This window comes from Amblyraja radiata, chromosome 26, assembly GCF_010909765.2.
Source record: "Amblyraja radiata isolate CabotCenter1 chromosome 26, sAmbRad1.1.pri, whole genome shotgun sequence".
Taxonomy (NCBI): Eukaryota; Metazoa; Chordata; class Chondrichthyes; order Rajiformes; family Rajidae; genus Amblyraja; species Amblyraja radiata.
This window is the reverse complement of record NC_045981.1, coordinates 34,909,040-34,935,646: the sequence shown is the minus strand read 5'-3', so window position 1 is coordinate 34,935,646 and position 26,607 is coordinate 34,909,040. Positions and strand designations below refer to the sequence as shown.

The window sequence follows — 26,607 nt, the reverse complement described above, 5'->3', positions numbered from 1 at the left end:
GCATCTGGGGAGGACATGGATAGGGTCCCTTCATCCTTGTGGGTTGTGAGGGAAATCCTTTGGCAAACGTTTGTCAGGAACTGAGCGGCGACTGGGGCGTGTCTGTCTGTTGTAGCTGGGGAACGGGGAGAGGCTGAAACTAGAGAGACAGAGCGGGCAGCGGCGAGACGGCGAGAGCGGGCAGCAGTGAGTGTGTGTGTCTCTGAGTGTGAGTATCTGTGTGTCTCTGTGAGTGAGTGTGTGTGACAGTGTGCGTGTCTCTGTGTGAGAGTGTGCGTGTGTGAGACTGTGTGTATCAGTGCGAGTGTGTATCAGTGTGTGTATGTGAGTGTGAGTGTGTATCAGTGTGTGTGTGTGAGTGTCCGGGCAGTGAGTGTGTGTGAGTGTGAGTGTCGGGGCAGTGAGTGTGTGTGAGTGTGAGTGTCGGGGCAGTGAGTGTGAGTGTCGGGGCAGTGAGTGAGTGTGAGTGTCGGGGCAGTGAGTGTGTGTGAGTGTGAGTGTCAGGGCAGTGAGTGTGTGTGAGTGTCGGGGCAGTGAGTGTGTGTGAGTGTGAGTGTCAGGGCAGTGAGTGAGTGTGAGTGTCGGGGCAGTGAGTGAGTGTGAGTGTGAGTGTCGGGGCAGTGAGTGAGTGTGAGTGTCGGGACAGTGAGTGTGTGCGAGTGAGTGTGTATCAGTGTGAGTGTGAGTGCCCGCTGGCCGCGCCATGAACAACTGGGACGGCAACAAGAAGCTGCTGCTGGAGTTGTCGAGGGAGGGGGAGAACAGCGCGTGCGCCGACTGCGGGGCTGCAGGTAAGGACAGGCCACTCGGCCCGCTGCTGGCCCTGCCGGAGACTCCCTTTAGTTTATATCCCCTTCCGTGTCCTGACCAGCCCTGTCCCGACCTTATCTCAAAATCTGCAACTAACCTACAACCCCCCCCCCCCCCCCCTCTCCCCTGGGTCCCACCACGACTCGCACCTCCACTTTACATTCCATTTGGAATATTTTGGACCAAAACCCCCCAAAACAAACAAACCCCCCTCCCACCCCTCCTCCTCCACCCCCCCCCCCCCCCCCCCCCTCCACCACCCCCTGAGTGTGTTGCTGGGCCCTCTCTGGCCACCCAGCCCCCTGAGTGGAATGTCACTAATCTCTGATTCACCCTCCTCGCTCAGACCCTGCCTGGACTTCCTACACCCTTGGAATATTCATCTGCCTTAACTGCTCTGGAGTCCACAGGAATCTCTCTGGAATCAGCAGAGTTAAATCCATCCAGCTCGACTTCTGGGATGATACTTTAGTGAAGGTAACAGGACGGTTCTGCATTTAAAACAACCCCCCTGGGACTGACGTTGACCAACTTGCCGGAAAGACAGAGGAGAAGAAAAGAGAGAGAGAGAGAGAGAGAGAGAGAGAGAGGGAGAGGGAGGGAGGGAGAGAGAATGAGAAAGAGAGAGAATGAGGGGAAGAGAGAGAGAATGAGAGAGAGAGAAAAAGGATGAGGAGAAGTGAGGGAGGGGGAGAGAGAGAGAGTGGGGGGGGGAAGCATGAGAGAGGGAGAGAGGGAGAGAGAGAGAGGGGGATGAGGGGAAGAAAAAGAAAGGGATAGAGAGACAGACAGAGAAAAAATGAAGGGGGGGGAGAGAGAGAGGGGGAAAGGATGAGGAGAAGAGAGAGGGAGAGAGAGGATAGAAACAGGCCCTTCGGCCCACCAAGTCTACACCAGACCATCGAAGGGCCTCCAATGCGGTAGATAGTAGCTCAGGACCGCTCTCTGGTTGTGGTAGGACAATTCAGTTGCCATTACAACAGTTGAGAAGAAACTGTCCCTGAATCTGGAGGTGTGTTTTTTTTCACACTTCTGTACCTCTTGCCTGATGGAAGAGGGAGTGACTGGGGTGAGACCGATCCATGATTATGGTGCTGGCCTTGCTGTGGCAGTGAGCTAGAGACAATCCTACCAACAACGAGAGAACAGCCCTGAGCTACTATCTACCTCATTGATGACCCTCGGACTATCTTTAATCGGACTTTACTGGCTTTATCTTGCACTAAACGTTATTCCCTTTATCGTGTATCTGTACACTGTGGACGGCTCGATTGTAATCATGTGTTGACTTTCCACTGACTGGTTAACACGCGACAAAAGCTTTTCACTGTACCTCGGTACACGTGACAATAAACACAACACAAACTCGAGAGGGAGATTCAGAGTGAGATACTGATCTCATCTATACATGAGAGGGGAAGAGAATCTTTGAAATATTCAGAGCTCATGTGCCTGGTGGACTCACGGAGGGCAAGAGCCGTGGGCACCATATCTGAGGAAGGATGTGCTGGATCGGGAGAGGGTCCAGAGGAGATCCCAGTGGGTTAACCTATGATGAGCGTTTGACAGCACTGGGCCTGTACTCGCTGGAGTTTAGAAGAATGAGGGGGGACCTCATTGAAACGTACAGAATAGTGAAAGGCCTGGATAGAGTGGATGTGGAGAGGATGTTTCCACTAGTGGGAGAGTCTAGGACTAGAGGTCACAGCCTCAGAATTAAAGGACGTTAACCATATAACCATATAACAATTACAGCACGGAAACAGGCCATCTCGGCCCTACAAGTCCGCGCCGAACAATTTTTTTCCCTTAGTCCCACCTGCCTGCACTCATACCATAACCCTCCATTCCCTTCTCATCCATATGCCTATCCAATTTATTCTTAAATGATACCAACGAACCTGCCGCCACCACTTCCACTGGAAGCTCATTCCACACCGCTACCACTCTCTGAGTAAAGAAGTTCCCCCTCATGTTACCCCTAAACTTCTGTCCCTTAATTCTGAAGTCATGTCCTCTTGTTTGAATCTTCCCTATTCTCAAAGGGAAAAGCTTGATCACATCAACTCTGTCTATCCCTCTCATCATTTTAAAGACCTCTATCAAGTCCCCCCTTAACCTTCTGCGCTCCAGAGAATAAAGACCTAACTTATTCAACCTATCTCTGTAACTTAGTTGTTGAAACCCAGGCAACATTCTAGTAAATCTCCTCTGTACTCTCTCTATTTTGTTGACATCCTTCCTATAATTGGGCGACCAAAATTGTACACCATACTCCAGATTTGGTCTCACCAATGCCTTGTACAATTTTAACATTACATCCCAGCTTCTATACTCAATGCTCTGATTTATAAAGGCTAGCATACCAAAAGCTTTCTTTACCACCCTATCTATATGAGATTCCACCTTCAAGGAACTATGCACGGTTATTCCCAGATCCCTCTGTTCAACTGTATTCTTCAATTCCCTACCATTTATCATGTACGTCCTATTTTGATTTGTCCTGCCAAGGTGTAACACCTCACATTTATCAGCATTAAACTCCATCTGCCATCTTTCAGCCCATTTTTCCAAATGGCCTAAATCACTCTGTAGACTTTGGAAATCCTCTTCATTATCCACAACACCCCCTATCTTGGTATCATCTGCATACTTACTAATCCAATTTACCACCCCTTCATCCAGATCATTGATGTACATGACAAACAACAAAGGACCCAACACAGATCCCTGAGGCACCCCACTAGTCACCTGCCTCCAACCCGACAAACAGCCATCCACCATTACCCTCTGGCTTCTCCCATTCAGCCACTGCTGAATCCATCTTGCTATTCCTGCATTTATACCCAACAGTTTAACCTTCTTAACCAACCTTCCATGAGGAACCTTGTCAAAGGCCTTACTAAAGTCCATATAGACAACATCCACTGCTTTACCCTCGTCAATTTCCCTAGTAACCTCTTCAAAAAATTCAAGAAGATTAGTCAAACATGACCTTCCAGGCACAAATCCATGTTGACTGTTCCTAATCAGACCCTGTTTATCCAGATGCTTATATATATTATCTCTAAGTATCTTTTCCATTAATTTGCCCACCACTGAAGTCAAACTAACAGGTCTATAATTGCTAGGTTTACTCTTAGAACCCTTTTTAAACAATGGAACAACATGCGCAGTACGCCAATCCTCGGGGACTATTCCCGTTTCTAATGACATTTGAAATATTTCTGTCATAGCCCCGGCTATTTCTACACTAACTTCCCTCAATGTCCTAGGGAATATCCTGTCAGGACCTGGAGACTTATCCACTTTTATATTTTTCAAAAGTGTCAGTACTTCTTTTACTTTGAAACTCATAGTATCCATAACTACTCTACTCGTTTCCCTTACCTCACATAATTCAATATCCTTCTCCTTGGTGAATACCGAAGAAAATAAATTGTTCAATATCTCCCCCATCTCTTTTGGCTCTGCGGATAGCTGCCCACTCTGTTTCTCCAATGGACCAATTTTATCCCTCGTTATCCTTTTGCTATTAATATAGCTGTAGAAACCCTTTGGATTTACTTTCACCTTACTTGCCAAAGCAACCTCATATCTTCTTTTAGCTTTTCTAATTTCTTTCTTAAGATTCTTTTTACATTCCTTATACTCCACAAGCACCTCATTTACTTCATGCTGCCTATAATTATTGTAGATCTCCCTCTTTTTCCGAACAAGATGTCCAATTTCCCTTGAAAACCAGGGCTCTTTCCAATTTTTACTGTTTCCTTTCAACCGAACAGGTACATAAAGATTCTGTACTCTTAAAATGTCCCCTTTAAATGTCCACCATTTCTCTTCTACATCTTTCCCATAAAACAAAATGTCCCAGTCCACTCCTTTTAAATCATCTCGCATCTCATCAAAGTTAGCCTTTCTCCAATCAAAAATCTCAACCCTAGGTCCAGTTCTGACCTTCTCCATAATTATATTGAAACTAATGGTATTGTGATCACTGGACCCGAAGTGCTCCCCAACGCATACCTCCGCCACCTGTCCCGTCTCATTTCCTAACAGGAGGTCCAGCACTGCCCCTCCTCTAGTAGGTACCTCTATGTATTGCTGCAAAAAACTATCCTGCACACATTTTACAAACTCCAAACCATCCAGCCCATTTACAGAATGTGTTTCCCAGTCTATGTGTGGAAAGTTGAAATCTCCCACAATCACTACCTTGTGCTTACTACTAATATCTGCTATCTCCTTACATATTTGCTCTTCCAATTCTCGTTCCCCATTTGGCGGTCTATAATACACCCCTATAAGTGTTGCTACACCTTTCCCACTTCTCAGTTCCACCCAAATAGCCTCCCTAGATGAGCCCTCCAATCTATCCAATCTGTGGACTGCTCTGGAGTCCACAGGACGTTCTTTTAGGAAGGAGATGAGGAGCAATGTCTTTAGTCAGAGGGTGGTGAATCTGTGGAATTCTTTGCCACAGAAGGGTTTGGAGGACAAGTCAGTGGATATTTTTAAGGCAGAGATAGATAGATTATTGATTTTACTTCGGAGTCACGTGAGTGACTACATGAAGAAGACCCCGTCCGTGCGAATGCTCGTCATTTCGTCGTTCGCATGGTGGTCCCACCGGACTAGCAAGCATGTCCAACTGCTTGCCACCGGTAAGTTAAACTAAGAAGGTAAGGTTTCTATTTCTTAGATTTCGTGCAGGAACCTCTTTTTACAGAGATTTCCTGCCGGTATTTCGCGAGGCTGACGAGGGAACCAGTATAACTGGTAAGTCGGGTCTGCGATGTTTTAATGTTTTAAAAACGCTGGGGAATACCCAGTTATAGTCGCACTGCAACAGCATTAGTTTTGCTGGGTGTCAGAGACCCGGGTAATTACGGGTACTTTTAAATAAAAAGGTATTTTCAGAGGAGTGGGTTCCTCTGGAGGTTCTGTTTAAAGAACGGTTAGCCCTATTGCCGTGAGGGTTCCCCTCCAGTAATAAATATAAATGAAGGGGTTCCCTGATATAGTGGGGTAAAACCGTTCTGACGGTCAACCCTATATACCGGCAAGGTTTTTCCCCGGTAATAAATATAGATATGGTTCCCCGATATGAGGGGGGGGTGAACTGATTAAACAGTCAGCCCAGTACCGGCAGGGTTCCCCTCCGATACATTATACAAATGCTGATGTTCCCAGGGTAGGGAAATCCACCCTTGGAATATTCATTTGCCTGAACTGCTCTGGAGTCCACAGGAATCTCTCTGGAATCAACAGAGTTAAATCCATCCAGCTCGACTTCTGGGATGATACTTTAGTGAAGGTAACAGGAAGGTTCTGCATTTAAAACAACCCCCTGGGACTGACGCTGACCAACTTGCCGGAAAGACAGAGGAGAAGAAAAGAGAGAGAGAGAGAGAGAGGGGGGGGGGGGGAGAGAATGGGAATGAGAGAATGAGGGGAAGAGAGAGAGAATGAGAGAGAGAGAAAAAGGATGAGGAGAAGTGAGGGAGGGGGAGAGAGAGAGTGTGGGGGGGGGGGGGGGGAGCATATGAGAGAGAGAGAGAGAGAGAGAGAGAGAGAGGGGGTGATGAGGATGAGGGGAAGAGAAAGAAAGGGATAGAGAGACAGACAGAGATAAAGAATGAAGGGGGGAGAGAGAGAGGGAAAGGATGAGGAGAGGAGAGAGCTGATAGAAACAGGCCCTTCGGCCCACCAAGTCTACACCAGTCCATCGAAGGGCCTCCAATGCGGTAGATAGTAGCTCAGGACCGCTCTCTGGTTGTGGTAGGACAATTCAGTTGCCATTACAACAGTTGAGAAGAAACTGTCCCTGAATCTGGAGGTGTGTTTTTTTTCACAATTCTGTACCTCTTGCCTGATGGAAGAGGAAGTGACTGGGGTGAGACCGATCTGTGATTATGGTGCTGGCCTTGCTGTGGCAGTGAGCTAGAGACCATCCTACCAACAACGAGAGAACAGCCCTGAGCTACTATCTACCTCATTGATGACCCTCGGACTATCTTTAATCGGACTTTACTGGCTTTATCTTGCACTAAACGTTATTCCCTTTATCGTGTATCTGTACACTGTGGACGGCTCGATTGTAATCATGTATTGTCTTTCCACTGACTGGTTAGCACGCAACAAAAGCTTTTCACTGTACCTCGGTACACGTGACAATAAACACAACACAAACTCGAGAGGGAGATTCAGAGTGAGATACTGATCTCATCTATACATGAGAGGGGAAGAGAATCTTTGAAATATTCAGAGCTCATGTGCCTGGTGGACTCACAGAGGGCAAGAGCCGTGGGCACCATATCTGAGGAAGGATGTGCTGGATCGGGAGAGGGTCCAGAGGAGATCCCAGGAATGAGTGGGTTAACCTATGATGAGCGTTTGACAGCACTGGGCCTGTACTCGCTGGAGTTTAGAAGAATGAGGGGGGACCTCATTGAAACGTACAGAATAGTGAAAGGCCTGGATAGAGTGGATGTGGAGAGGATGTTTCCACTAGTGGGAGAGTCTAGGACTAGAGGTCACAGCCTCAGAATTAAAGGACGTTCTTTTAGGAAGGAGATGAGGAGCAATGTCTTTAGTCAGAGGGCGGTGAATCTGTGGAATTCTTTGCCACAGAAGGGGTTCGAGGACAAGTCAGTGGATATTTTTAAGGCAGAGATAGATAGATTATTGATTTTACTTCGGAGTCACGTGAGTGACTACGTGAAGAAGACCCCGTCCGTGCGAATGCTCGTCATTTCGTCGTTCGCATGGTGGTCCCACCGGACTAGCAAGCATGTCCAACTGCTTGCCACCGGGTAAGTTAAACTAAGAAGGTAAGGTTTCTGTTTCTTAGATTTCGTGCAGGAACCTCTTTTTACAGAGATTTCCTGCCGGTATTTCGCGAGGCTGACGAGGGAACCAGTATAACTGGTAAGTCGGGTCTGCGATGTTTTAATGTATTAAAAACGCTGGTGAATACCCAGTTATAGTCGCACTGCAACAGCATTAGTTTTGCTGAGTGTCAGAGACCCGGGTAATTACGGGTACTTTTAAATAAAATGTTATTTTCAGAGGAGTAGGTTCCTCTGGAGGCTCCGTTTAAAGAACGGTTAGCCCTATTGCCGTGAGGGTTCCACTCCAGTAATAAATATAAATGAAGGGGTTCCCTGATATAGTGGGGTAAAACTGTTCTGACGTTAAACCCTATATACCGGCAAGGAAACTGATAAAACAGTCAGCCCAGTACCGGCAGGGTTCCCCTCTGATACATTATACAAATGCTGATGTTCCCAGGGTAGGGAAATCCATTAGCAAGAAATATATACACGATTTCCAGATTACAGTGGTCCCCAGGATATGGGATCAAAACTCACCTCATAGGTCAGCATTAGTGCTGGGAGGGTTGCCCTCCAAGAAAAATCTTTGTTTTGAGGGATGGGAATTATAATGCAGAAAATGCTCCATCTAGACACACTAGGAAGTGTGTAAGCATGGCTATGGAGCCTGCACTAGCAGCACCTTGGAACGGGGCTGCTTATTTGAATGCTTAGTCTATGGCAGAGGGGGCCTATGGGAGAGCCCGCACCAGCAGCGCCTTGGAACAGAGCTGCTTGATGCCTAGTATATGACAGCGTGGGTCAGAGGTTATGGGGAGAAGGCAGGAGAATGGGGTTAGGAGGGAGAGATAGATCAGCCATGATTGAATGGCGGAGTAGACTTGATGGGCCGAATGGCCTAATTCTACTATCATTTCTGATCTTATGAGCTGGATTGTTGACCTGAATTGGCCCCTCTAGGGAACTTTTTTCACACAGAGAGTGGTGAGTCTGTGGAATTCTCTGCCTCAGAGGGCGGTGGAGGCCGGTTCGCTGGATACTCTCAAGAGAGAGCTAGATAGGGCTTTCAAACATAGCAGTCTGGGGATATGGGGAGAAGGCAGAAACGGGGTACTGATTGGGGATGATCAGCCATGATCACATTGAATGGCGGTGCTGGCTCGAAGGGCCGAATGGCCTACTCCTGCACCTATTGTCTAAACTAAAAACCTTTGTTTAACCTTGTTGTTGTGGTTTGTGGCCAGGAAATGCGGAATAAAGGCAACCAGGCGGTGAGGAAGTGTTACGAGGCAAAGGTCCCTCCGTTCTACTACAAGCCCCGGGCAGCCGACTGCAGGTAAGGAGGAATAACTACTCTGGTGCCCACATCCTGTGGCAGGGGAATCTTTTTTAAGGTGAGGGAGTGGGGTGGGGGGGGGGGGGGGGGGATTTAATAGGGGCCTAAGGGGTAAATGTTTTACGAAAGCGAGATGGTTTATATGGAACGAGCTGCCGGAGAAGATAGTTGAAACAGGTATTATAACATTTAAGAGCCATTTAGACATGTGCGTGGATAGGATAGGTTTAGTTTAGGTTATTGCCAAGTGTAACGAGGTACAGTGAAAAGATGTTGTTGCATGCTCACCGGTCAGTGGAAAGACAATACATGATGACAATTCTCTGCCTCAGAGGGCGGTGGAGGCCGATTCTCTGGATACTTTCAAGAGAGGGCTAGATAGGGCTCTTAAAGATAGCGGAGTTAGGGGATATGGGGAGAAGGCAGGAACGGTGTACTGATTGGGGATGATCAGCCAGATCACATTGAATGGTGGTGCTGGCTCGAAGGGCCGAATGGCCTACTCCTGCACCTATTGTCTATTGTCAATCGAGCCATCCACAGAGTACAGAATAAAGGGAATAACGTTTTGTGCAAGATAAAGCCCAGTTAAAGATAGTCCAAGGGTCTCCAATAAGGTAGATAGTAGCTCAGGGCCGCTCTCTAGTTGTTGAAAGGATGGTTCAGTTGCCTGATAACAGATGGGAAGAAATTATCCTTGAATCTGGAGGTGTGAGTTTCCACACTTCTGTACCTCTTGCCTGATGGGCATCGAGGGAGTGACCGGGGTGCGACGACTGATCCTTGATGATGCTGCTGGCCTCGCGAGGCAGCGTGAAGTGTAGATGGAGTCAATGGAAGGGAGGTTGGTTTATGCCATGGTCTGGGCTGCGTCCACAATTCTTTGCCAGGTAGGACACTGCAGGTAGGTGGGGCAAGTTGGTTGGCATGGGGAAGATGGGCCGAAGGGCCTGTTTCCACGCTGCATGACTCTGGGGTTGACCTTTCAGTTGCTTGTTCCATCATCCATTGGGTCACAGAAATGTTCAACACAAGTGTGTACATGTTGGCCAAGTGTAGAGTTGAATCCATCCCGCACACCTCTCAGTACATCCCTCTGTGTTAGAGTAGATGAGGTTAGGTTGACTATTGCCACATGTACCGAGGTACAATGAAAAGCTTAGTTTTGTACGCAAATAGATTAGATATTTACATAAATACAGCCAAGCCAAACACAAGTACAATAGGAAGTACAGTAGGAAGGGGAAGATACAGAGTGCCGAATATACAGTAGTTCTCAGCATTGTAGGACATCGCTTCCAGAGACAAATTCCAATGTTTGCCATGTTGGCACGGACATTGCGGGCTGAAGGGCCTGTTCCCGTGCTGCCCTGTTCTAACTGCCTATGGCCCCTGTCACAATGTAACCCTGATCTCTTCGTTCTGCGTTCCAGAGTTCTGAAGGAGCAATGGATTCGAGCCAAATATGACCAGAAGGAATTTACCGCAGCCAACAGTCAATGGCAGGAGTTCATCGCGTTAGAGCCTGGAGCAGGTGAGGGGCCCTAACCTTGCACGACGTAGCCTCGACAACACAAGGAAAGATACTCAAAGACTGCATTGAGTTGTAACGGGATACAAACTGATTGCAGAGCAATAAGGAACGTGGGCCAAATAGTTGGGCGAAGAGGTAGACTTTAAATGATCTTGTTAAAGGGTGGAGAGGAGGTGCACCTGATCTGTATCGCTCCATTCCCTTCATGTCCGTGTGCCTATCTAGAAGCCTCTTCAATGGCACTATGGTATCTGCCTCCACCACCACTCCTGGGAGAATGTTCCACCCCTGCCCACCACCTTCTGTATGGGGGGAAAAAACAACCTTGTCCTCACATCTCCTTTAAACTTCCCACCTCTGACTTTAAGGTTATGGGGGGTACAGCTTCAGAGAATTATAGACAATAGGTGCAAGAGTAGGCCATTCGGCCCTTCGAGCCAGCACCGCCATTCAATGTGATCATGGGTGATCATCCCCAATCAGTACCCTGTTCCTGCCTTTTCCCCATATCCCCTGACTTCGCAATCTTTAAGAGCCCTATCTAGCTCTCTCTTGAAAGCATCCAGAGAACCAGCCTCCACCGCCCTCTGCGGCAGAGAATACAACAGACTCACAACTCTCTGTGAGAAAATGTGTTTCCTCGTCTCCGTTCTAAATGGCTTACCCCTCATTCTTAAACTGTGGCCCCTGGTTCTGGACTCCCCCAACATCGGGAACACGTTTCCTGCCACCAGCGTGTCCAAGCCCTTAACAATCTTATATGTTTCAATGAGATCGCCTCTAATCCTTCTAAACTCGATTCCTCTTGTTATAAAGGCCAACATGCCATTCGCTTTCTTCACTGCCTGCTGTACCTGCATGCTTACTTTCATAGACTGATGAACGAGGACCCCCAGATCCCGCTGTACTTCCCCTTTTCGCAACTTGACGCCATTTAGATAGCAATCTGCGTTCCTGTTTTTCTACCAAAGTGGATAACCTCACATTTATCCGCATTAAACTGCATCTGCCATGCATCTGCCCACTCCCCCAATCTGTCCAAGTCACCCTGCATTCTCATAGCATCCTCCTCACAGTTCACACTGCCACCTAGAACATCACAGTTTGATAGTTCTTGGTGCATGCACGTTGGCACTGAGATTCTGGATGGGAAGCTATTTCAGTTTGTAGATGCTTAAGAAAGAACTGCAGATGCTGGAAAAATCGAAGGTAGACAAAAATGCTGGAGAAACTCAGCGGGTGAGGCAGCATCTACGGAGCGAAGGAATAAGCGACGTTTCGGGTCGAGACCCTTCTTCTGAAGAAGCTGCTGAAGAAGATAGATGCTGCCTCACCCGCTGAGTTTCTCCAGCAGTTTTGTCCACCTTGTTGATGCAATATCTTCCTTTCACTGATTAACAATGAAAAGTCTCAGGTACGAAATCAGGCAGCAAAATATATGACGGAGAAGTGTGTGGCCTCTCCAGTGTAGGATAGTGCTAGCATATGGGGTGATCGCTGGTCGGCACGGGCTCAGTGGGCCGAAGGGCCTGTTTTCATGCTGTATCTCAAGTCTAAAACTGGTGGAGTATAGGGAGGCTGCAGGGAGGCGTGGACATGAGGATGAGAGTTTTGGAATGAAGATGGGATTGGGATAAAAGTCAGAGTGTGAATGGTTTAGGCAAGAGAGGATCTGCAGTTTCATTGACGGACGTTTCTCTGTCTCTGTGAAGGTGACCGTGTCGGATGTCTGTGGAAACGGGGCAAGGACAAAGGACGTTTTCGCAGTCGGATTTTCCACCTCGTGGAGAAAGAGGGAGCACTGCTGTACTACACCAAGGAGGGTGTAAGACCTTTTAATTCACTTCAATCTCACAAAATCAGTTTCCCTTTTGAATATTTCTGCTTGGGTGGCGTGGGGGGCAGAGCTGCTGCCTAACAGCGCCAGAGAAACGGGTTCGATCCCGACCTCGGGTGCTGTCTGTGTGGACTTTGCATGGTCTCCCTGTGACTGAGATGGATTGGATGTGGAGAGGATGTTTCCACTGGTGGGAGAGTCCAGGACCAGAGGTCACAGCCTCAGAATTAAAGGGCGCTCTTTTAGAAAGGAGGTGAGGGGGAACTTCTTTAATCAGAGGGTAGTTAATCTGTGGAACTCATTGCCACAGAGCGCTGTGGAGGCCAAGTCAGTGGATATTTTTAAGGCAGAGATAGACAAATTCTTGATTAGAACGGGTGTCAAGGGTTATGGGGAGAAGACAGGAGAATGGGATAAGAAGACAGAGATCAGCCATGACTGGATGGCAGAGTAGACTCGATGGGCCGAATGGCCTAATTCTTCTCCAATAACGTGAACTTGTGAACCGCGTGGCTTTCTTCCACACGCCCTGCTTTCCTCCTAGATCCTAAAGGATGTTGGTTGGTTTGTGGGTAAATTGGCTGCGTTGTTTGTAAATTGTCCCTCGTGTGTAGGGAGTGGATGAGAAAGTGGGATAACACAGAACTAGTGTGAACGGGTGATCGATGGTTGATGACGACCTATTTCCATGCTGGATCTCGAAATTAAGCTGAACGTTCTATGGTGGAAGATAGTCCTTCTGGATAAAATGTGTCCGGATTAACCACACATACATGGATGGATAGAACACAACACGACATTGATATACGACACAGAATGGAAAGACAATAGGAAAACAAATAATTTAGATATTTGGTATTTAAGAAGGAACTGCAGATGCTGGAAAATCGAGGGTAATAATAATAATAATGGATGGGATTTATATAGCGCCTTTCTAATACTCAAGGCGCTTTACATCGCATTATTCATTCACTCCTCAGTCATACTCGGTGGTGGTGAGCTACTTCTGTAGCCACAGCTGCCCTGGGGCAGACTGACGGAAGCGTGGCTGCCAATCTGCGCCTACGGCCCCTCCGACCACCACCAATCACTCACACACATTCACACACAGGCAAAGGTGGGTGAAGTGTCTTGCCCAAGGACACAACGACAGTATGCACTCCAAGCGGGATTCGAACCGGCTACCTTCCGATCGCCAGCCGAACACTTAGCCCATTGTGCCATCTGTCGTCCCAAGGTACGGGTACACAAAAGTGCCGGAGAAACTCAGCGGGTGCAGCAGCATCTATGGAGTGAAGGAGATAGGCAACGTTTCGGGCCGAAACCCTTCTTCAGACTTTAGATATTTAAAAATTTAGATATTTGTTTTGTCCGACCACATACGTTAACATGCTTGGACAAAATCTATAGATATATCGAAAGACAGAAACACGTTTGGAGGAATGAAGAGATGGGAGTGGTTACCGATGGACAAATTCCCTCTTCTCCCCTCTCCCATAAGATATGAGGTACAGAAGTGTGAAAATGCACACCTCCAGATTCAGGGACAGTTTCTTCCCAGCTGTTATCAGGCAACCGAACCATCCTATGAACAAGTAGAGAGTAATCCTGAGCTGCTATCACCTCATTGTAGACGCTCAGACTATCTTTAATCAGACTTAATCCTGCAATAAACGTTATTCCCTTTAACATGTATTTGTATACTGTGAATGGATTGATTGTAATCGTATATATAGCCTTCCCGCTGACTGGATGACACGCAACAAAAGCTTTTTACGGTACATGGAATTCATTGCCACAGAAGACTGTGGAGGCCAAGTCTGTGGATGATCAGCCACGATCATATTGAATGGCGGTGCTGGCTCAAAGGGCCGAATGGCCTGCTCCTGCACCTATTGTCTATTGTCAATGGATATTTTTAAGGCAGAGACATAAATAGATTCTTGATTAGTACGGTGTCGGGGGCTATGGGGAGAAGGCAGGAGAATGGGGTTATTCTCTGCCTCAGAGGGCGGTGGAGGCAGGTTCTCTGGATGCTTTCAAGAGAGAGCTAGATAGGGCTCTTAAAAATAGCGGAGTCAGGATATGGGGAGATGGCAGGAACGGGGTACTGGTTGGGGATGATCAGCCATGATCACATTGAATGGCGGTGATGGCTCGGGGCCGAATGGCCTACTTCTGCACCTATTGTCTATTGTTAAATGGGAGAGATAGATCAGCCATGATTGAATGGGCTAAATGGCCTAATTCTGCTCCTATCACGTATGAAGTTATATGATGATAAACAAAACTAAATTAACTACTCTTCAACAGGTGAAAGGGCCAAAGGGAGTTATTCCGTTGTCAAACATGAACGCTGTCTTCCAGCCGGAGAAGATAGGGAATCCGCACGGTCTACAGATCACCTACCTGAAGGACGGCCACACCAGGAATATATTTGTGTACCACAAAAACGGGAAGGTGAGTGGTGCTGACTGCCCTGCAAACCCCCTAATCAACGCACCACCCTACCCACCTCCCCACACACTGACCAATCCACTTTAGTTCATTGTCACGTGTCCCGAGATATGGTGAAAGGCTATGATTGCAATCGAGCCGTCCACAATGTATTGCCCCGAAAGCAGTGGACAACCCTCAACCGCATGAGGACGGGCATCGGACGCTATGGAGTAGCGATGAAGAGGTGGGGCCTCGTGGACAGCGAGCGCCTCCTGCGAGTGTGGGGACCCAACACAGACAGTGGAGACACATGGTCACCAGTTGCCCCAAACACCGGTTGGCCACAGAATGGTGAACGAGGTCTGTTTGACCTGGACGATGACACGTTGGCCTGGCTCGCCTCAGCGGACCTGCCGGTCTTAAAGACATACGACAGAAGAAGAAGTCCACAATGTACAGATACATGATGAAGGGAGTAACATTTAGTGCAAGGTGAAGTCCAATCAAAGATATTTCAGGGGTCTCCAATAAGGTAGATAGTAGCTCAGAACTACTCTCTAGTTGATGGTTCCGTTGCCTGATAGCAGCTGGGGAAAAACTGTCATTGGAGACACTCAGACTATCTTTAATCGGATAATCTCCCCACGTACTGACCATCTGCCCAGATACTGATCTCCCCCCCCCCCCCCCTCCACAGTCAATGTCAATTAATATTTTTAAGGCAGAGATATAGATAGATTCTTGATGAGTACGGTGTCGGGGTCTATGGGGAGAGGCAGGAGAATGGGGTTAAGAGGGAGAGATAGATCAGCCATGATTGAATGATCTCCCCCCCCTCCTAGAACAGTACTGCACAGGAACGGGCCCTTCAGCCCACAATGTTTGTGCCGTAAACAGTGGCAAGTTAAACTGATCTCATCTGCCTGCACATGATCCTTATCCCTCTATTCCCTACACTTCCGATTGCCTATCTAAAAGCCTCATCAATGCCATTGTTGTATCTGCCTCCATCACCAAACCTGGGCCACGCATTTCAAGCCTTCATTACTGTCTAAGAAAAAACATGCCCTGTACATCTCCACTAAACTTTCCCCAACAATGATCACAACGCCCTCTAGTGTTGGACATCCACGCTGGGCAAAATGTTCTGACTGTCTACCCAGTCTATGCCTTTCAAGATTTTATATACTTCTATCGTGTCTCCTCTGAACCACCGAAGTTCCGGAGAAAACAATCCAAGTCAATAGACAATAGGTGCAGGAGTAGGCCATTCGGCCCTTCGAGCCAGCACCGCCATTCAATGTGATCATGGCTGATCATCCACAATCAGTACCCCGTTCCTGCCTTCTCCCCATATCCCCTGACTCCGCTATCTTTAAGAGCCCTATCTAGCTCTCTCTTGAAAGTATCCAGAGAACCTGCCTCCACCGCCCTCTGAGGCAGAGAATTCCACGGACTCACAACTCTGTGAGAAAAAGTGTTTCCTCGTCTCCGTTCTAAATGGCCGACACCTTAGACTGTCCAACGTCTCCCAGCAACTGATACCCTCTAATCCAGGCAGTACACTGGTAAAACTCCTGAATGTATTGAATGTTGATGTCTGCCTGTGCAGAAATATCTTGTCTGTCTGAGCACCTGGGTCTTGGTCTAGCACCCGCCCAGTTACTACTTCTTCTTGGATAATGGTGTGCACAGCCTAAAGTTGGAGGTCAACTTGTTCTATTTGTTTGTGCACGTCAGGTTGATTGCATTAGTCAAAACATGGTGGACGTGAAGGTTCCCCGCCCAGTTACCGCGGGCACACGATGACCTTCAGCCCAGGTTGTCTTTGTCTGACCTGCTGCTCTATCTATCTTACTATCTAAATAGCATCAAGTTGGGAAAAGGGGAAGTACAACGGGATCTGGGGGTCCTTGTACATCAGTCTATGAAAGTAAGCATGCAGGTACAGCAGGCAGAGAAGAAAGCAAATGGCATGTTGGCCTTTATAACAAGAGGAATCGAATATAGGAGCAAAGAGGTCGTTCTGCAGTTGTAGAGCCCTAGTGAGACCACACCTGGAGTATTGTGTACAGTTTTGGTCCCCTAATTTGAGGAAGGACCGTCTTGCTATTGAGGGAGTGCAGCATAGGTTTACAAGGTTAATTCCCGGGATGGCGGGACTGTCATATGCTTAGAGAATGGAGCAGCTGGGCTTGTACACTCTGGAGTTTAGAAGGATCAGTGGTGATCTCATTGAAACATATAAGATTGTTAAGGGTTTGGACACGCTAGAGGCAGGAAACATGTTCCCGATGTTGGGGGAGTCCAGAACTAGGGACCACAGTTTAAGAATAAGGATTAAGCCATTTAGAACGGAGACGAGGAAACACTTTTTCTCACAGAGAGTGGTGAGTCAGTGGAATTCTCTGCCTCAGAGGGCGGTGGAGGCAGGTTCTCTGGATGCTTTCAAGAGAGAGCTAGATAGGGCTCTTAAAAAATAGCAGAGGGGATATGGGGAGAAGGCAGGAACGGGGTACTGATTGGGGATGATCATCCATGATCACATTGAATGGCGGTGCTGGCTGGAAGGGCCGAATGACCTACTCCTGCACCTATTGTCTATTGTCTCTGTCTGTGTGATAACAAGTGTCTGTCCTGACTGTGGATTCTTTGTCCCTACAGGACATCGTGGATTGGTTCAACGCAATCAGGGCAGCTCGGTTCCGCTATCTCAAGTTGGCGTTCCCCACGGCCAGTGACACCGATGTAAGTTCGGAGCTCGTATTTGTAAAACTAATTGATTGAAAAATACAGCATGGAAACAGGCCTTTCAGTCCACTGACTCCACGCTGACCATCGATCGATCGCCCGTTCACACTAGTCCTATGTTAAACCACGTTCTCATCCACTCCCTGGATTTACGGAGGCCAGTTACCCTACAAACCCGCTCACTTTAGGATGCAGGTGGGAACCGGAGCACCCGGAGGAAACCCACGCGGCTACAGGGAGAAGGTGCAAACTCCACACAGACTGCACACGAGGTCAGGATTGAACCTGGGTCTCTGGCGCTGTGAGGCAGAGGCTCTACCCACTGCACCAATGTGTTGCCCAGTAGAATGTAGCACACATTTATGTACAGACGTGCACACATGCAGAGTACACATAAATACAAGTACAGAGACATGTATGAATACAAACGCACACTGTTCAGCGTAGGTTTACAAAGTTAATCCCCGGGATGGCTGGACTGACATATGCTGAGAGAATGGAGCAGCTGGGCTTGTACACTCTGGAGTTTAGTAGGATGAGAGGGTACTCATTGAAACATATAAGATTGTTAAGGGTTTGGACACGCTAGAGGCAGGAAACATGTTCCCGGTGTTGGGGAGCTAGCTCTTAAAAATAGCGGAGTCAGGGGATATGGGGAGAATGCAGGAACGGGGTACTGATTGGGGATGATCAGCCATGATCACATTGAATGGCGGTGCTGGCTGGAAGGGCCGAATGGCCTACTCCTGCACCTATTGTCTATTGTCTAGATTTACAGGCATACATTTTTTTTAAAGTTCAGCTCAGCTGTACAAACCTGCTTAATATTCTATGGCCCACAATAGAATAGGTTACCTGTAATGCTGCTACAGATGGAGAAAAATGACATTGATTCTTAATGCTATTTCAAATTCAGGCAAATACTGCATTACCGGGGGGGGGGGGGGGGGGGGGGGTTGTGTGAGAGGGAGGAATCACATTCCTAGAATACCATCTTCCGTATAGCAATGCCACGTTATCTATGCATGGTCAGGAAATGTAAGTAGAAAAATAACTGTTTATTTATTTACTTACATTTTCCCACATAAACTTTGGAGGAATAACATTTTATTCCATATCCCTAATTTTTCAGATAGTAATTTGTGTATTCCGTACGAGCGGAATCCTGTTAACTGTACTGCTGTAACTCGAGATTTTATGGTACAATACTGGCTCTTAAAGGTTATATTTAAATAAACAAAGATAAATAAAGGGCCTGTCCCACTTTCACGACCTCTGCCGAGTTTGCCCTCGACTCATACTCGCAGCATGGTCGTCACAAGCTCGTAGGAGGTCGTAGGTAGGTCGTAGCAGGCCGTGATGTTAGTCGTAGGTACTTGTGGCATCAAGTAGGTCGAGGCGTTTTTTCTAGCATGATGAAAAATGTCGACTAGTAAAAAAGGTCGTGAATTAGGTCGTGAAAGTGGGACGGGCCCTTAAGATAGCGGCATGGGGCACAGTGGTAGAGTTGCTGCCCCACAGCACCAGACACCCGGGTTTGCCCTGGGTGCTGTCTGTACAGTTTGCACGTTCTCCCTGTGACCTGGTGGGTTTTCTCCGGGTGCTCTGGTTTCCTCCCACATCCCAAAGGACGTGCAGGTTAATTGGCTTCTGTAAATTGTCCCTAAAGTGTAGGATAGAACTAGCATACAGGGTGATTGTTGGAGAAACTCAGCTGGCGAGCCAGCATCTTTGGAGCAAAGAGGTCCTTAGTCATTAGTCTGAAGAAGGGTCTCGACCTGAAACGTCGCCTATTCCTTTGCTCCATAGATGCTGCCTCACCCGTCGAGTTCCTCCAGCATTTTTGTCTACCTTTGATTTTTCCAGCATCTGCAGTTCTCTCTTAAACATACAGTGTGATTGTTGGTCGGTGTGGACTCAGTGGGCCGAAGGGCCTTTTTCCACGCTGTATCTCTAAACTAAATATTAGCCAAATACAATTACATAGAAACATAGAAAATAGGTGCAGGAGAAGGCCATTCGGCCCTTCGTGCCAGCACCGCCATTCATTAGTGATCATGGCTGATCGTCCCCTATCAATAACCCGTGCCTGCCTTCTCCCCATATCCCCTGACTCCACTAGCCCCCAGAGCTCTATCTAACTCTCTCTAAAATCCATCCAGTGGCTTGGCCTCCACTGCCCTCTGTGGCCGGGAATTCCATAAATTCACAGCTCTGGGTGAAAACGTTTTTTCTCACCTCAGTCTTAAATGACCTCCCCTTTATTCTAAGACTGTGCCCACTGGTTCTGGACTCGCCCAACATTGGGAACATTTTTCCTGCATCTAGCTTGTCCAGTCCTTTTATATGTTTCTATAAGATCCCCCTCATCCTTCTAAACTCCAGTGAATACAAGCCTTGTCTTTTCAATCTTTCCATATATGAGTCCCGCCATCCCAGGGATCAATCTCGTGAACCTACGCTGCACTGCCTCAATCACAAGGGCGCCCAGGTCTCGCTGAACCTCCCCCTTACCTAACCTAACCTAACCCCATTGAGATAATAATCGGCCCCCTTGTTTTTGCCGCCAAAGTGGATAACCTCACATTTATCTATATTATACTGCATCCGCCACGCATCTGCCCACTCACTCAACCTGTCCAGGTCACCCTGCAACCTCCTAACATCCTCTTCACAGTTCACACTGCCACGCAGCTTTGTGTCATCCGCAAACTTGCTAGTGTTGCTCCTAATTCCCTCTTCCAAATCATTAATATATATGGTAAACAGTTGCGGCCCCAACACCGAGCCTTGCGGCACTCCACTCGCCACAGCCTGCCATTCTGAAAAGGACCCGTTCACTCCTACTCTTTGCTTCTGGTCTGCCAACCAATTTTCCATCCATGCCAACACCCCACCCCCAATACCGTGTGCTCTAATTTTAGTCACCAGTCTCCAGTGCAGGACCTTATCAAAGGCTTTCTGAAAGTCTAGATACACTACATCCACTGGCACCCCTTCATCCATTTTACTTGTCACATCCTCAAAAAATTCCAGATTAGTCAAGCATGATTTCCCTTTCATAAATCCATGTTGACTTGGACTAATCATTTTACTGCTATCCAAATGCCCCATTATCACCTCTTTAATAATTGACTCCAGCATCTTTCCCACCACCGAAGTCAGGCTAACTGGTCTGTAATTCCCCGTTTTCTCTCTCGCTCCTTTCTTGAAAAGTGGGATAACATTAGCTATCCTCCAATCCACAGGAACTGATCCTGACTCTTGAGGGATGGGTTGAAATATGTTATTACTGTTACGGATGATTGTAGCATTTGCCTGTCTTTGTATTTCGGCAGCTCATTCCCAAATTAACATGGAATTTTGCGAAGGAGGGCTACATGGAGAAAACTGGTCCCATGGTATGTAGCGAGCACTCACTGATAGAGGAACTGTGTTGCAAGATAGAAAATGCTGCGGTCTCTTGATAATCTTTGTGGCCCCTGGTTCTGGTCTCCCCCAACATCCGGAACATGTTTCCTGCCTCTAGCGTGTCCAAGCCCTTAACAATCTTATATGTTTCAATGAGATACCTCTCATCCTTCTAAACTCCATAATGTACAAGCCCAGCTGCTCCATTCTCTCGCCATCCCGGGAATTAACCTTGTAAAATAGGTGACATTTTGGGTTGGAACCTTTCTTCAGTAAATACACAATAGTAATCAAATTACATTCACACAATAGCCTTTTAAGAAAGCAGAACACACTGAAGTTGAGGGCTAGATTGAGGGGAAGTTAGACAAGTTTTAAAAGGAGAAGGTGACCAATGGTGCTTAAAAGAGCTGGGGAAACTAGGTCAGGTGAATATCCTGTTTCTACACAATAGATTGTGTGCTTTTGGTCCCCTAATTTGAGGAAGGACATTCTTGCTATTGAAGGAGTGCAGCGTAGGTTCACAAGGTTAATTCCCGGGATGGCGGGACTATCATATGCTGAGAGAATGGAGCAGCTAGGCTTGTACACTCGGGAGTTTAGAAGGATGAGAGGATATCTCATTGAAACATATAAGATTGTTAAGGGTTTGGACACGCTAGAGGCAGGAAACATGTTCCCGGTGTTGGGGGAGTCCAGAACCAGGGGCCACAGTTTAAGAATAAGGAGTAAGCCATTTAGAACGGAGACGAGCAAACACTTTTTCTCACAGAGAGTGGTGAGTGTGGAATTCTCTGCCTCAGAGGGCAGTGGAGGCCGGTTCTCTGGATGCTTTCAAGAGAGAGCTAGATAGGGCTCTTAAAAATAGCAGAGTCAGGGGATATGGGGGAGAAGGCAGGAACGGGGTACTGATTGGGGATGATCAGCCATGATCACATTGAATGGCGGTGCTGGCTCGAAGGGCTGAATGGCCTACTCCTGCACCTATTGTCAACACTATTGAGAATAAAATGAAACAGGAATTTAAATACTTGATGAATTGTTCAGGGGCTCAAAATGGAATCTTTTACCTTGTAAATAAGTTCTCTATATTGCAGGAAAAGGAACCTTTTAAACGGAGATGGTTCACCCTGGATACTCTAGACCGTAAACTGCTGTATTTTAAAGATCCGCTGGTAAGTGTCTCCGCAATATACACAAGGACAGTCGGCAGGTGCATCACAGCAGCATTCAGGATTCATCTAACATTTACGGACACCAATGTCAGTGATCAACAAACATTTTGCACCCCAAAACAAACTTGTTGCATAAGAAATCTCCTCATTTTTATGCAGCAGCAGCAGCAGCAGTAGTGGCGGCACCGGAGACTTACCTCAGGTGCAGTGTGACCGTGTGGGTTTCCACCGGGTGCTCCAGTTTCCTCCAACATCCCAAAGACGTGCGGGTTTGTAGGTTAATTGCCCCCTGGATAACATGAAACTCGTGTGAACCAGCAATCGTTGGTTGGCGTGGATGGTTCCATGCTGAACCTTTGAATCAATCAAAACCAGTTTCTTTACCCGCATGATATTCCGATGTTAAAATTGTGTTATTGCTGACCATCCCTGCAAAGTAGTTTTTGGACAGGGCACAGGGGAGATCTCCCAGCTGTGCTGTGGGAACAGACAGGGCAGTCCTTCTAATGTCTAATCTGAGGATCAGCACCTCCAACAGCTTGGTGCTGTTCTTCAGTGTTGCAGTAGATGTTTGTGCACAATAGTGTTGAGTGAATCTACGATGTAAATGACCGGGCAGTCACATTGGGACGGCACAGTGGAGTGGCGCAGCACTGTTTGATCCTGACTGCGGGCGCTGTCTGTCCAGAGTTTGCACGTTCACCCTGTGACTGCGTCGGCTTTCTCCAGTTGCTCTCGTTTCCTCCCACACTCCAAAGACGCACATGTTTGCAGTGTTGAGACCCGTGGACAATCAGACCCAGATTTAGAACACATCCATTTTAAAGTTGATAAGACTTTGAGGCCAGTTTGACAATAGGTGCACGATTAGGCCATTCGGTGCACGATTAGGTCATTCGGCCCTTCGAGCCGGCACCGCCATTCAATGTGATCATGGCTGATCATCCCCAATCAGTTCCTGCCTTCTCCCCATATCCCCTGACTCCACTAGTTTTAAGAGCCCTATCTAGCTCTCTCTTGAAAGCATCCAGAGAACCTGCCTCCACTGCCCTTTGAGGCAGAGAATTCCACTGACTCACCACTCTCTGTGAGAAAAAGTGTTTCCTCGTCTCCGTTCTAAATGGCTTACTCCTTATTCTTAAACTGTGGCCCCTGGTTCTGGACTCCCCCAACATTGGGAACATGTTTCCTGCCTCTAGCGTGTCCAAGCCCTTAACAATCTTATATGTTTCAATGAGATCCCCTCTCATACTTCTAAACTCCAGAGTGTACAAGCCCAGCTGCTCCATTCTCTCAGCATATGACAGTCCCGTCATCCCGGGTATTAACCGTGTAAACCTACGCTGTACTCCCTCAATAGCAAGAATGTCCTTCCTCAAATTAGGGGACCAAAACTGCACACAATACTCCAAGTGTGGTCTCACTAGGGCTCTGTACAACTGCAGAAGGACCTCTTTGCTCTTATATTCGATTCCTCTTGTTACAAAGGCCAACATGCCATTGACTTTCTTCACTGCCTGCTGTAGAAAGCCTGCATGCTTACTTTCATAGACTGGTGTACAAGAACCCCCAGATCCCGTTGTACTTCCCCTTTCCCCAACCTGAAGTTTGGTTGTGGACATAATTCCTGTTGTAGGATCGAACCAGGTCCCTGGCTGGCATGATGAGGCAGCATCCCCACCCACTGTGCTGCACTACTTTAGTTTCGACAAAGACAAACTGCGTGGAAACAGGCTCTTCGGCCTACTGTGTCTGTGCTGGCCAGTGATCAGCCCGTACACTAGCACTATACTACATACTAGGGACTATTTACAATTTTACCTAAGCCAATTAACCTACAAACCTGTACTTCTTTGGAGTGTGGGGGGAAACCAGAGCACCTGGAGGAATCCCGCCCAGTCACAGGAAGAACGTATAAACCGCATCCATAGTCGGAATCGAACCCGGGTCTGACACCGTCTGGCAGCAACTCTACCGCTGCGCTACTGGTTGCAAGTGCTGAGATTCTGAAAGGTGGCACATTTCTTTCAGGACGCCTATGCCCAAGGGGAAGTGTTTATTGGACACACAGGATACGGGTATGATGTGAAAGCTGGGCTCCCTTCCGGCGTCAAAGGCAACAAGTGGAACTTTGGGCTAACAATAGTGACCCCAGACAGGAGATTCCTGCTTACATGTGAGAACGACCAGGACCTCAAGGAATGGATCAAGGCCTTTAAAGAAGTCATTTCCAAACCCATGTCTCTTCAGGATTATACAGGTAAGAAGCAAGGTGCTTATTTTTGACCAGGCATCCAGAGGAAAGGGTTTACTGTGAGATCTCCCATGCTAGTAACCACTTCAGATTTACCTAACATAAGTAGGTAGTTGTAAAGAAGGCATCTGCTATGCTTGCCTGCATTGGCCAGGTCATTGAATACGTGTCAGGAATTCATGTTGAAGGGCTATAGGACTTTGGTTAGGCTGCATTTGGAGTACAGTGCTGGTTGCCCCATTACAAGGATGTGGAGGCTTTGGAGAGGTTTACCAGAATGATGCACGGATTAGAGGGTCTTATCTAGAAAGAGATGTGGGACAAAGTTGGATTGTTTTCACTGGAAGGTTAGAGGTAAAGGGAAGACCTGATAAAGACCTGACCCCCCCCCCCCCCCCCCCCCCCAGGTGAAATGTCAAGGACTGGAGGGTACAGCTGCAAGGTGAGAGGGGACGTCTAAAGGAGATGTGGAGGACAGGTTTATTATTTTACACAGTGATGGGTTAGGCAAGGTTTGTGGTGGAGGCAGATACAATGGTGGCAAACTAGACCTGCAGTACCTTATGTCTCAATTAACAGACTGATTGTCTCTATACACAGCTGAGGCCACATTGAGACGAAAACAGAGGCGGTGATAATGGAGATCGTGGGCCCTGGATCCAGTTCACGCATTCTAGGATCAGAAGATAGCGATCCAGCTGCAGATAACTGGCCCTCACTGCTCAGTCTAATTGCTGCAGGAGTCACTTGAAGTTACTCACAGCTGAGCCAAGCTCCTCCATCTGTGACTGAGTCGGCCAGAACTTGTTTGAAAGCACAACATGATCTAATCTCTGCCTGCACACGATCTATATCCCCTCCATATCCATGTGCCACTTTAATGCCACTATCGTATCTGCCTCCACCACCGTCAGAACTTAAATAGGCAATGTCTGCACTGGAAATGCGAAGGGATGCAGCAAGAATCTGGAACAAGGTTTGCAATCCTGGCAAATAGCAGCGAAACACAAAGTACTGTTGACATTTCAGTGACCGCTATTGTTCCTGGTTCAGGGCAATGAAATGGATGGCTGTCGTACAAACTGAGTCATAGTCACACAGCAGAGAAACAGGCCCTGCAGCCCAACTTTGTCCGTGCTAACATGCTTACTTAGTTTCAAATCTTTGATTTGGTGAATTGGTTATTTTCCGAGGAATGAGATTAAACGTTTCCAACCAGATGTTTTACAGACTGCAAAGCATCTTGGACAATATAGCTCACCCCCTCCAAGACGCACTGGTCAACCAGATGAGTATCTTCAGCAGCGGACTGGTTCCACCAATCTTTGCACATCCCCAATCCTTTCCACTTGTCACTCAATTTCATGTTTCATGTGTTTTATGACTGTTGGCTGATCAATTTCCCTCCTGAGATAAATAAAGTTCTATCGTATCATATACATTAAAGGTTAAAGTTCCTGATGAATCTGAGCAAAATCACTCCATTTCAAGCTCAGTCACAGTGATAAGGGCATTTCCCGCTGGCAAGAGGCAGTCAAGAATGTGGTGGTGAAGCAGATAACATACGTAACAAAGACAAGTTGTCTTTGCTATAGTTGTCTAAAGTGGGGGTGAGACCACACCTGGAATTCCCTAGGGCTGACTTCCAATAGCTTCAGATGATTGGCTGTGCCAAAATGGTCTCTTAATGTCAGCAAAACAAGGAAAATCGTGACCGACATCAGAAAGCGAAGCAGTACCCACACCCAGGTATACATTGACAGTGCCCAGGTAGAGATGGCCAAAAGCTTCAAGTTCCTAAGAATAAATATCACCAGCAATTTGTCCTGGACCAGCCACACACAAGAAAGCTCACCGACACCTCTACTTCCTCAGAAGGCATGGGAAGCTCAGCATGTCCCCAACAACCTTCACCAACTTCTACAGATGCGCTGTAGAAAGTATTTTATGGAGATGCCTCATAGCTTGGTTTGGGAACAGCTCCATCCAAGACCGCAATAAATTGCAGAGTTGTGGACATAGACCAGACCATCACGCAAACCAACCTCCCTTCCCTTCCACTGACTCCATCTACACTTCATGCTGCCTCGGCAAGACCAGCAGCATAATCAGGGACATCTCATCCCTCTTCTCCCAGGCAACAGGTACAGTAGTTTGAAAATGCATACCCCCAGATTCAGGGATCATTTCTTCCCAGCAGTTATCAGGCACCCAAACTGTCCTC

At 47.5% G+C, this 26,607-nt stretch overlaps 1 protein-coding gene across 3 annotated transcripts; it reads left to right on the top strand.

Annotated features, from left to right (window-relative positions):
- Window positions 1-292: 292 nt before the first annotated feature.
- On the top strand, window positions 293-26,607 carry adap2 (ArfGAP with dual PH domains 2). 3 transcript variants are annotated; one of them, XM_033044657.1, is made up of 12 exons: window positions 293-358; window positions 661-791; window positions 1,157-1,287; window positions 8,891-8,982; window positions 10,416-10,516; window positions 12,229-12,341; window positions 14,667-14,813; window positions 17,457-17,540; window positions 20,882-20,944; window positions 22,052-22,129; window positions 24,161-24,389; window positions 24,984-26,607. In XM_033044657.1, the coding sequence occupies exons 2-12, from the start codon at window positions 704-706 to the stop codon at window positions 25,016-25,018; spliced, it is 1,161 nt and encodes a 386-aa protein (XP_032900548.1). In that variant the 5' UTR covers window positions 293-358; window positions 661-703; the 3' UTR covers window positions 25,019-26,607. The 3 variants fall into 3 exon arrangements, with proteins under 3 accessions (XP_032900548.1, XP_032900546.1, XP_032900549.1); XM_033044655.1 differs by having other exon boundaries at window positions 329-373; window positions 687-791; XM_033044658.1 differs by lacking the exons at window positions 293-358; window positions 661-791; window positions 1,157-1,287 and adding an exon at window positions 6,021-6,127.

Excerpts from the sequence above, each read along its gene's own strand:
- adap2 (XM_033044655.1), top strand. Across the intron at positions 8,983-10,415 it reads CCCCGGGCAGCCGACTGCAG|AGTTCTGAAGGAGCAATGGA; the intron begins GTAAGGAGGAAT and ends TCTGCGTTCCAG. Across the intron at positions 14,814-17,456 it reads TGTACCACAAAAACGGGAAG|GACATCGTGGATTGGTTCAA; the intron begins GTGAGTGGTGCT and ends TTGTCCCTACAG.